Source organism: Notothenia coriiceps, unplaced genomic scaffold (assembly GCF_000735185.1).
Source record: "Notothenia coriiceps isolate Sejong01 unplaced genomic scaffold, NC01 NC01_scaffold00008313, whole genome shotgun sequence".
Lineage (NCBI taxonomy): Eukaryota > Metazoa > Chordata > Actinopteri > Perciformes > Nototheniidae > Notothenia > Notothenia coriiceps.
The window spans coordinates 4,038-16,113 of record NW_011341014.1 but is presented as its reverse complement, the minus strand read 5'-3'; the positions used below and the strand labels follow the sequence as shown (position 1 = coordinate 16,113).

Sequence of the window (12,076 nt, the reverse complement as noted above, 5' to 3'; positions counted from 1 at the left end):
TTAAGGAGGTTTTATTTTGCTTGTGAGACAATGTGTGTGTATATATATATAATATAATATAAATATATAGAGCTCTGTTTCCAGCCTGAGTCGATTTAATTTATTGTTTTGGTTGTGTGTGATTTAATTAATTTAATTAATTTGTTTTATTTATTATATATCATTTATATATTTTAATATTATTTCACATTTCATTTGCAATGTTGAATGTTCAATAAAAAGTTCTGTTTGAAAGGATGTACTAGAATTATTATGATATATTATCAGTATGTCAGTGGTCTAAAATGGTCTTACAATGGTGCCGACAATATTATCGTTTATCGCAATAATTTCCACGAACATTTATCGTCCAACAAAATTATTTATCGTGACAGGCCTAACAACACGTCTGTCTCAGTGGAAAACAAAAAGACAATCAAATATAATTCCATAACATTTGTTGCTGTTCTTTCAGATCTGGGTGATGGCTTTGTCCGTGTGCTTCATCTTCACCGTCACCATTGGAACATTCCCGGCTGTCACAGTGGAGGTCAAGACGACGGTGGCAAATGGAGGAGTCTGGGGTGAGTCTCCATCTCTGACATCTGTACAAAGCTGCAGGAGCTACTGAGCCACTCACGCTGATAATCTGACATTTGAGAGGGATGGCATTTATCTGAGTACGTTATCAGCCAACATTTCCTTACAAGAAAATCTGAAGATATGTAACTCCTCACCTCAGACAGTAAGCGTGTGTTTATGGGGCAATAATGTCTTATCTTTTCTGAGGATATTGTGAGAAAATTGGAGGTAACTCTAAATTAGTATGGACTGACCTGGATCTTTTTCTGCTCATTTGTCTCCCCTAAATTAGACTTTTACTGTCATTGCAGATCCATGTAGTTTAAATTGTAATTGTAGTAGACAGGACAAAGAGTTCATTAATATGAGAGCAGCCTTTAGGAACTCTGGAATCACTTTAGTATATTCTTTAGTTAGCAATGTAGCCCTCAAACAGTTTCAGCTTTGAGCACAGTAAGCGTTTGTCTGCTTGGATTCACACGCCCCGGAGTCGAAGCAGAACAAAGTTTAAAAGTATTTTGAGATGTTTCTACGGCTGCTTTCTGTTCTGTGACTTCTGGGAAGCAATGCTGACTGACCCCATTAGGTTTTTTAACTCCAGCTTTTAATCCCACTGAGGTTTTTGTCTCAAGCAAATACATCTGCAGGATTGTTGTTGACAACAGCTGGTTTGTTTTTGTCCCTTTTCAGAAACTTACTTCATCCCCGTGTCGTGTTTCCTCCTTTTCAACCTGATGGACTGGGCCGGCAGGAGTCTGACGGCCGTCTGTATGTGGGTCAGTAACAACTCCACAATCACTGACTGAAACCCTCTTTGGAGCTTTGGACTCCCTCCTTGGAATCTATCAGTTCTCAAGCTCGGACGTAACTAATTTGTGCAAGTTTAGGGGATATATTCAGGCAGAACATTGATATAGAAACTTGTCCCAAATTAGCTTAGTCTCAGTCTCACAAGGTCTTAAAGTTACCTTATCTATGCTGCTACTTACAACTGTAAAAATACCACCAGAACACTACCCATTTGTAGATATACAGGTAGTAAGCATAGACTCTGCCTCCTCACCAAGTCCGGCCAACAAATCCATTGATATACAGCACTCACACACATTTGCTTTAGAGTCCTTTTTGAATGACCATATCAAAATATTTAGTGTGATGTGCTGATGTCTAGCGGGAGAGTGGTGCTCTGGACAACAGACACTTTAGTAGAAGCCTTTGGCTGCATTTAATGTTTACTCACAAATAAATCACTGAGTTCGAGACTGTAAAAACATCAGTCACTAGGAAATGAAGGAGAATAGTTTTGTTGTGCTGAGATCAGAGGTTTATTTTGGGGAAAAGTGCTTAAAAGGAAGTGGTTTTAGGATCTGAGTAGAGAGACTGGTCTTTTTGAAGGTTTTCCCCCTGTTACCTGAACAGCTGAATGAACGCTGGCAGCTTTAGATAAGAAGCCTGACACACTGGGCATTGTTTCTGTTATCATACATTTGTATTTTGATGCTGCCTTTTATAAATGATTATAGGTTTTTACCACAGCTCTCTCCATCACTACTTGGTAACCAATGTCTTGTTTGGCCTCAATTTAAATGTGTTGTCTAAACATTCAATTCTAAATTGACAAGTCAAATTTCCTGCGCTCCTGAGGGAGTAACCAGAATTGAATAAACAAATTCTGTACAGTGAGTTACTCCATCTGACCTGCACAGGAATGCAGCTTGTCATGAGTGCAGTCAGATAGCTGCAGTCAGCTGCTCCGAGACCATGTGAGTGCATTTACTATCATTACACTGACCAGGATCCCGTTGGTGCTTAGTGGCTCCAAGGCTGCAGTGGAAAAGCGAAGACAGCTTCTTCATGTGTTGTTTTCTAACCATATTTCCTTGACCTCAAAGGAAAAGGTCACAAGGACAATTTATAAGGACTTGGGGAAAGACACCCACAGTGGGGTCTTGGGAGCACACCTGGTAGAGTGGGCGCTTCATGTATGGCTGGGAATAAATTCAGCCGTGACCCTGTGCTGCATCATGCATCTCTTCCCCTCTCTCCTTCCAGTGTTACTGACTATCCTCAGCTGTCCTATCACATAGAGGCAAAAGCAAAACGCCCCGAAAATGATCTTAACTACTTCATACCTTTTCTGTCCTTAAAGCACCCTGAGTAATCTGTTTGTGCAGACATTAGGATTGGGCGATAAGTACAATCTTTGTTCCTTTTGCTCTAACTCTCAATTACTCTTAAAGGGATGACAATTTAGTACTGTTGGTAAAATACAATTCTGAAAAAATGTCCAAAAACAAACTGCAATTTGAGCCCGTTTTTGCTTTTCGAATCACCCTACACCAGTGTTTCTCAAACTTTGTCATACCAAGGACCACTTAACCAATAAAAAAACACTCGCGGACCACCTAACTCAACAAATGGCCTGCTTACCACTCCAACAGTTTATAACAAATTACAGGCTAATAAAGACAGCTTAACCTTCTCTATATCGCCTCGTTCACACATTAAATCAACAATACAAATACAACTACAGATTATATAAGCATTTAGTTCAAATGCGATTTAAAAATGCTCTCAGGTTTTACACCTCTTATGAAATGTAGACTACATTTATTACGGAATTTATGTCCGAGCCAACAGACTTCTCAGATCGTGGTTGGCACGCCTACTGAGAGAAATGCAAAATACACCGCGTGTAGTACGACACAAACCTCCGCTGTGGATTTTCAAAACAAAATACAGTAAAACTATGGTCGCATACCCAAGTTTAACTCTGAGGTCTAAGCCATTTTTTCACTTGTTAGGCTCGCATGGGCTTTTTGTTGTTGTAAAAATGCTATTAAAACATGAACCTTGGTGACCATCGACCTGGCCTGCATGGTCTGCCTACAAAACAAAAATAAAAAAACGTTTTGCAGCCCCAACAACAGCCTCTTCATGTAATGCTTCATTGGATGCACATATTAGATAAGAATCTCTATCTAACTCCTAACACATCTAAATCTACTTCCAGCATGGATAAATGTTCATAAAAGATATCCATTGTTTGTTTTATACGCTTCTTGAAATCTAAAAAAAAACACATCGTTTTTCTAGAACAGATTACAAATGGCCTGAAAATGGTACAAACAAGCGGCAACATGTGTGGCGAAGGTGTTGCGCTGGGCTATATCATGCAATCAAAAGTGAAACTTAAGCTTGCCCCATTGCGGAGATATTCCCGCGAGAGTGCGGAAGACTTAAATAAATACAATTATATGTGACATTTTACTAATATACTCACGGACCACTAGGGGGTGCTCGCGGAACACACTTTGAGAAACACTGCCCTACACTAACACATATACTCTACATCAGTGTCTGCAGGACATAGAAACACCCTAAATGATGTCTCAGTCGTCTGTCCCTGTGGCTGATGTTAGTGTTTCTCTCTCTGCAGCCGGGGAAAGACAGCAGGTGGCTCCCCGTCCTGGTGGGTCTGAGGATCGTCTTCATCCCTCTCTTCATGCTGTGTAACGTCCAGCCTCGTAACTTCCTCCCCGTGCTGTTCGCCCACGACGCCTGGTACATCTTCTTCATGATCTTCTTCGCCTTCTCCAACGGATACCTGGCCAGCCTCTGCATGTGCTTCGGACCCAAGTAAGAACTACTCTGTGTCAAAACTCCTACATTGAGACGGGATTATATTAGTCCTGGCAGATTCTTTCTTCTGATTGGACGATAAGATTGCGTCCAGTAAATCAGTGAAAGTCTTCTAACTCCTTATATATTTATATTTCCCATGATGTTGAACGATCCCTTGTCTCTAACGGTGAACCTCTCCTCCCTAATGGATCTGTCCCCCCTTTGTCTCCGTGCAGGAAGGTCCCACAGCATGAGGCGGAGACGGCGGGGGCCATCATGGCCTTCTTCCTGTCCCTGGGCTTGGCGCTGGGCGCTGGTGTCTCCTTTGCTTTCAGGGCCTTGGTCTAAGAGCTCCAGAAGACCCCTCATTAGACATAGATTAGACGACCCCCCCCCCTCAAACACTGCCTGTCTTCACCCGCCAACAGCCTCTGACTGAGAGGAGATGGCAGACGTGAAGACTAGAGGCCCTCGGTCTTCTCCGATGTACAGTAGAGACTCATCCAATATAAGCTGAACATGTCACTGAATATACGTCTTCCAACTCAGCAGCACAGCGTGAAAACTCTATGCCATTTATCAAACAGGTTGTTCCTCTGAGATGAATTGAAGTTCAGAGGGCAACTTGACAAAAACCAAAAGTGTAGTAGATCAGTTGTAGCGGACTCGTCATGTAGATGTTTTTTAGTTTTCCAAGATAAGACAAATCCCAGGCAGGTGATGAAGACTGTACATGAAGCGCCTAGAGCCTGATTCATAAAAATGTGTTATGGTCAGTCACGTACTTTAGAAATCACATGAACTTATGATGTTGTGCAAAAAAAGTCCCAACATTTTTATAAATGAGGCTCTTAGATTCTGGTGTTCGGATAGTCTGCTTAAACCAGTACATTTTACCCTAAGTTTGTAAACTGTGATCCTTAACGCTAATTTTTTTTAAATGACTTCACTCTGTACTGTTGCAGCTTTTTAACTTTGATCAAACCAAATACATGAAGACACGGGGAAATTATGAACTTTGAAGGGAGGTTAGACCCATCAAACGGCTCATTAACGTGCCGTGTGCAAACCGCTGCTTTCAGTGTCACCTTAGTCCGTAAACTTCCTATTTAAGAATAAGCACATTCTCGATGAATGTAATCACAGAATAAATCCTGAAGACGAGGTTTTAATCCACAATCTGAGCCACTAACTGCTGAGTACTCATTGTCTTAGAGAGTGCTGACTGTCTGTTTGTAGATTTAGATGAAGACGCACCAGCGTGGGTCAATTTGGTTTATCTCAAAACACATGTTTCAGCCCACAGGATGACATTCATACTGCTACTGTGTCTTCCTGTTAAACGACATTTGCCACAATGTATTTTAGAATGGAGCAAAAAGAGAAATATGCAGCCGTCAAAGATGTGAAATGTGCCATTTGTGAGTGAGATAAGGAGGATTTTTTTTTATGTCATTAGTTGGCTTTCTTTCCATGTAAGATACGTTTTGTATCAGTAGTAGTTTTTAGTATTCTGTTCAAACTTTACCACTCGGCTCTTTGAGTGAGTTTTGTTCTCATGAATTGGGAGGTGCCTATCAGTGTTATATATTTGTGGCCTTTTTGATGCTTTTCTTTCTTTTTTTAAGTCTGCTTTAGTTGTACACGATATTATTCATGCAGTAATACCAGCTGTATACATGCTAACTGCCTGTTTGTTTAAAAGCACAACGTTGGTCTGTTCTTCCGTACTGTGTGTTGTAGTTTGTATGGGAGTCATGGATCAGAAAATGTTGATCATATTTGCAGCTTAAAAAAGTTCTGTGATAAAATAAAATTGTATTTTTAAGAATCTGGCTCCTCCTGTTGGTCATTTACGGAAATGCACTGCTCAACATTCAGCCGATCATTAGATTAAAGGTGATCTGGTTGTTGCCAATATTCATGAAACAACTGGACTCAAACGTATCTAGACTTAATTGACTTGAATCTGCAGTGTACATTTACGGCGCTCCTCTGCATGTGACTGAGTAATGAAGTTAACTTTCCAGAGAGACGTCTTGGTGTTAGTCACCGAAAGATTTAAAATCTCAGTGACTTTTGGCACAACGGCACTGATAAAGGAACTCTTGACCCTGTTCAGATATAACTGCTCTAAAATGTAAGAATTTTACATTTTGAAATGGATACATAAGAAGTGGCAAACTTTAAGATGTTAGTTTTTCTTAATTGCTTAAACATTTGAAATTAAGTTAAGTTTCCACTTGCATTAAGACTGGCCGTTTCTCCATCTCGAGGAAACTGGCTTCCTAGCCAATATTTCAAGGATGCTACGTCATCGAGTGCCGCCGAAGGACTGTTCCAATCTCCAGCATACTTGGAATTCCACCGAGGCCGCGTCCTTGGTTTGGGGGTAATTTCGAGGCTGCACATGGGTAGACTTCGCGTCCTTCAAATCCCCACAATGCTTTGCGCACGGACCAATTTCCCCAAATTTGTGGCGGAAAATGTAAGGCGGGGCCTCTCATATGACGCACACCTGAACACTTTTTAGCCTGTTCCACTGTTCGTTTTCCGAATGCTAGGAAGGATTCTTGCCTAGCTTCTGAAGCAAGTGACTCGGAACAGTCGACAAAGCATCCTCGCGATTGAGAAACGGCCACTTTCTTCCTAATTATACCCTATAAACACCAGAAATGAAGTATGTTGCTGGTATCAAGAGTAAAAACATCTTAATTACCCAAGGACTATGTATATACCTTCAACCCCTTACAGACACAGAGGATGCTTAGTGTTCAGATGACATGTGTTTAGAACTTGATATAAAACAAAAGTCTTTAAACTTGTGTTCCTGAGTGACGTTGAAGAAAAAAATATGTTCTGTCATTTTGTTCACATGTAATCATTTCCTAAAAAGAAAAGACGCAAAGGACCCAATTGATGATTTATTCTTAAGGTAAACATTTTATTCAAAAATAAATTACCGGAGACATCTTTAAAAGGCAGACAGACATTGTCTCCGAGCCACTCGCCACAATCAAAACATTTTCCTATCAGAATCCAAATATTCACACCGCCCTCACGAAAAGGAGATAAACTATGTAAACCCGACTACAGCAGCAACTTATCCATCTTAAACCACAGACTGGTGTTAGGTTGATCAAGGAAAAAACAGCCATTCTGATTCAACTGATTTAACTATAAAATGTATACAAAGTTTATTTAAATATTTAATCCAACATATACATGCCCGATTTGTACTATGTGATCACAGAAAGAGAGAGACTGTACAGAAATGTGGATGGAATCAACGAAAAGCGCTGAGAAAGAAGTCAGAAATAAAGATGGGTCCAGGTCTATTTTTATCAGTATTGTTGAAGTCGAAATATTCATCCGACTCCAGAAGGCGAGACAAAGGCAGTGGATACAATCTTAACTCGTCGGTTACAGGAATAGTTCACAATGTTTGCAGTATAAACTCATCACTTTGTTCCTGAGTAACATGAGAAGATTGATACTAGTCTTGTGTCTGTCAGGTAAATGTGAAACTGCAGCTAGTTAGCTTAGCATTAAGGTGAAACGGCTAGCATGCTCAAAAGAAAGAAGTAAAACATGGTCAACCAACACATCTAAAAGCTTACTTAACACATTTAAAATGGTAAATTCAACTGACAGGACATATATTGTGGATTGTCGAGCTTTGGATGTGCTGGTACAGGCCAATTTATTTAATTTCGAAAGTTTCACCCTGTTAAGCTAACAGCATTAGCTTTTGGCTGCAGTTTTATTTTCAATCCAACATATAAGCAGCTTCAATAATCACACCTAACTGTGACAGGGAAGCAAATAAGCATATTATCCAAAATATATTTATTTAACTCCCTGGAAGTAAAAGAAAGGCTTCAAAGTCCTTAAAATGCAACGAGAAACATTTAGAGCTAGTGCAGCTTTCATGAAATGGTTCAACATGTCGGTACTCCCTGGCAGCCTAAAAGCTCTTAGCTAGTTTAGCGCTACGACAGAGTAGCTCCTAACACCATGCAGAGTCAAACACTGGCGGTCCGCTGCGGGACACTAAAGGCCAGATAAAACACGTCAGTCCTACAATTAAAAACACGTCAAAATCAGCTGAGCGGCTCGCAGCTTCCTACAGTTCTCTTCAGGATTACAATCAGAAAATAGAGAAAGAGAGACAGAAGCAACCGGAAGTACTTATAAGTCAAATTAAGTAATAAAGAGCTTTGTTTCATTTGTGCACTCTTCTGAGGACAGACATGACTGTTCATGCCTCTCTAGATTGTACATAACATGACTTTACATTTACTTCCACTTATGCAGAATCAATAAAATCTGTTTCCTGATTTTACTGAATCAAATAATAAAATGCACACGTCAGTCAGCTCATTATTAGTCGCTAAGTTACTTGTGCTTGTAGGATGCGTTAATAAACAGAATGGAGTAAATCGAGCTCTCGCCTGTAAGACAACAAAAATGATTAAATGCACAAAAACGTTTCATTTTGCATCCGTTTGTTGATTACAGCTGCCCACGGCGTTGTCAGTTTTCCCTGAATTACAGCTCAATTCTGAATACAGCATGGCACACCGGAGGAGATGCCTTCAGGTCCTGATTTGGCGAGAGGATTCTCTGCTCGGTCCTCTTAATATTAAAGGTGCAGCGTCTGCTCTGAGGCACTGGGGGGCGATGTAGAGCAGACAGAGAGCATCAGGTCCAGCAAATAGAGACGGTGGCAGCGATGAGATGATGGAGGACTTTTTGGGGAAGGGGCTAAAAGAGAGTCAGCTTTGGTGTTGAACTAGTTCCACAGTTCTAGGTTTGATCACATTGAGCGAGTGGGTTGTGCACATGGCGGGGGAGATGAGGAGGAGGAGGAGGAAGAGCGTCAGTGAGTCTTTAACTTTGTGTGCTGCGAGCCCGATTCTGTGAAACTGGCTTTGATAGAGTTAACCACCGTCTGTCTGACGGTGTCTTCCATATAATGTTCACTGAGCGGCTTCAAAACCTGCAGGAGAGGAGGAGAGAGAGGGAGGGAGTTTGTGTGAGAATACATCATTAAAAGTGTCCAGAAAACAGTCTTAAAAAGGGGACAAAGAAAGTGAAATTAAAGATTTGGGAAGAAAAAAAGATGAAAGTGAAATAAATGAAGGGAAACAAGGTGTAGCGTCCAACTTGGAGACCACAGAAAACAAAAAAACAACAACCCAGGACTCACAACGTAACTGAAGAAAATCTCAACGGAAAATAACAGTAAAGATTATTAAAAACCGTTTTGGCAGGCTTCCTTTCTTTGAGATGGGCTTTGCCTGTCGCAGTTACATTCAGTGAAGCTCAGAGGACGTCCAGGGGTTAAAGCTTAAGAGTCCAGCACCATTTGACTGAATAATATGCAAAAAGACGCCAGCAAACTGCAGGAGTTTCCATAAGAAGTTTAACAGAGTGTAAATGTGTCCGGCAGCTAGATCCTCTTCTTGTAGTTGTTGTTGTTGAGAGGAGACAGAGCTCTGAGTCCTAGCGAGGCTCCTGATGGGAGGGAAGAGAGGAGAGAGACGGGCCACGCCAGGCGGCTCTTTACGGGCTCCAAGAGTTTGGAAAACACCTGAGAGAGAGCAGGGAGGAGCGGGGGGGGGGGTTACAACGAGGAACAAGAGAGACGGGAGGAAACACACTGGAGCAGCAGGAGGAGGAAGATACGGGAGCAGAATGGGGAGAGTCTAATAAGGACTGCAGAAACAAATTCTAAAAAGTTAATAGTAGAAATAATATTCAGTAATATAATAATATTTCTAAAAATGTTTTAGAATAGTAAGTCATAAAACATTTTAATAATTATCTTACTACAGAATCTTATAAATAAAAACATATAGTATAGTATGTGATAAAAATCATTTTAAAAAAAGTCAGAATATTGCATGCAGTAAAAAAGTCAATTTAAAAAAAGAAAAAAAGTTCAATAAAAATGAGTAAAATATGTGAAGATGTGAATATTAAAAGGGGAAAAGAAGAAAGACTTGAGAACACTTGGGAGATGTTGAACCAAACAAGTGAAAAGAACAGAGGGAGAAGGAGGGGGAGAAAGGAAAGGAGGCAGGATGTTTGGAACGACGGGCAGAGGATCAGAGAAACAGGAAGTGACACCTCTCACCTTTCTGAGGGTCTTCTGTAAACAAGGGAGGGAGGAAGAGACACAAAGCAGAGGAAGGGGGGAGAGTCAGAGGAAACGAGAGGGAGGGGTTTGTTGTGAACCTCAAAACATTCATGAAACACAAAACAGAAGACAAACACACTTCATATCCTCCTGAGTGAAGTCTGAGGGTAAAAACTGAAAAATAAAAGTAGGGAATGACAGAGTGTAAATGAGGAGGGACCGCTGGAAGGTGTTTTCAAGTTTGTGAGATGGATGTTAAGACGATCGTAAACATGGAGTGGAAAAAAGACAATTAAACGTGAGAGGATTCTTGTTTCTAAGTCTAGAAACCTAGCAATAAAAAGGTCAACCAGGGACAATTCAGGGAAAATCTAACCAAGAACAAAAGCAAATAAAACACATTTTAAATATATTAAATTTCACCCGCTTTAAAAAAAGGCTTATATTTGATACATTCTTATAGTAATACAAATCTAATATTTGTATTTGAACTCAAACAAACCTTTCTGATAGGGATTACTTCAACTGGAATATATATCTATATGTATCAAGTGTCACATGTACAGTTGAAAAATAAACCACTGCTCTCTGGTAGACTAACAAAATGAATAAAAAAAACCTTTTCAAAACCATTTTTTTTATAACTGGTTGATAATTGTATCTGTTTTACCAAGCTAACATGCCCAACATGTTACAGCTTCCCTTTAGTCAGTTACCTAGTTCAAGCTTAAAGTTAAAGCAACTATTACAAAAAACGCCATCAAATTGTTCATTAGAAATAACATTATTTCCCGCAACAGATTATCCTTACCACACACACACACACACACACACACACACACACACACACACACACACACACACACACACACACACACACACACACACACACAGAGAGAGATGACCCACCTGTTCCCAGAGGGTCTCTGCCACCAGGTCTATCAGCGTCCCCACCTCCCTGAACTCTCCGCTGTACTTCACGTACGCCCAGGCGCACAGCGACAGCAGCGCCACGCCCATCGCCAGGTTAGCCAGCGCCGCCAAGGTGCTGAGGCCGATGAAGCCCGTCACCCCGGAGACCAGGTAGGTGACAAACATGACGGCGAAGAGCGTGGCGGGCGTGCGTGCCGTGTAGAAGATGTTCTTGCCGTCGTTGTGCTTGGTGAAGTTGGAGAAGGTCTGGTCCAGCTCGCCCTCCAGCTGGTTCTGGTAGCGCTGGCAGAACTCCTCGCCGCCCATTTTCTTCACGGAGCGGAAGTGACGCACCGAGTGCTCGCGAAAGTCCACGTGGAAACGCTCCAGGTCTGTTGGGGCGAGGTACGGCTTGTCCCCACCGCAGACCTGACGGGACAGAGGAGTAAAGTGTGACCAACATGAGAGGAAGAGAATCCATTTTTATTAGACATTATATTATAATAATAATAATAATACATTTGATTTATATAGCGCTTTTCCTGGTGCTCAAAGCGCTTTACAAGCAAGTAGGGTTTCAAAGGGGCGGAAAGTTTCTGGTAAGCTGGGGAATTTTGGAAATATTCGATGCAAAATTAAACAAAAAACATGACATTTCAACAGATTTCTTTTAATTTTTAAAAAATTTTTTTTTACAAGTAGAACAGAACAAGTTTTAATTATTTTATTGAACAATTATTTGTTTCATTGAAGAACGAAAACAGGAATGTTGAGTTAAATATTACTCATCTGTGCATGTGATGGAGGAATGCACAGTGCCTGTAGGGGGTGTGG

The 12,076-nt window shown here is 40.9% G+C and overlaps 2 protein-coding genes across 2 annotated transcripts in view; one reads left to right on the top strand and one right to left on the bottom strand.

The window, feature by feature from the left end:
• The window catches only part of LOC104944528 (equilibrative nucleoside transporter 1), a 14,686-nt gene extending 8,670 nt beyond the window's left edge, over window positions 1–6,016 (top strand). Inside the window, exons 10-13 of the mRNA XM_010770072.1 lie at window positions 434–563; window positions 1,252–1,337; window positions 4,001–4,200; window positions 4,422–6,016. Of these exons, the coding sequence (XP_010768374.1) occupies window positions 434–563; window positions 1,252–1,337; window positions 4,001–4,200; window positions 4,422–4,533 (528 nt within the window). The 3' untranslated portion in view covers window positions 4,534–6,016. The remainder of the gene's footprint in view (window positions 1–433; window positions 564–1,251; window positions 1,338–4,000; window positions 4,201–4,421) is intronic.
• Window positions 6,017–7,096: 1,080 nt separating this feature from the next.
• Window positions 7,097–12,076, bottom strand: part of LOC104944527 (atlastin-2-like) — a gene marked incomplete at its 5' end in the record, with an annotated part of 8,366 nt that continues 3,386 nt past the window's right edge. The window contains 2 exons of the mRNA XM_010770071.1: window positions 7,097–9,187; window positions 11,240–11,671. Of these exons, the coding sequence (XP_010768373.1) occupies window positions 9,068–9,187; window positions 11,240–11,671 (552 nt within the window). The remainder of the gene's footprint in view (window positions 9,188–11,239; window positions 11,672–12,076) is intronic.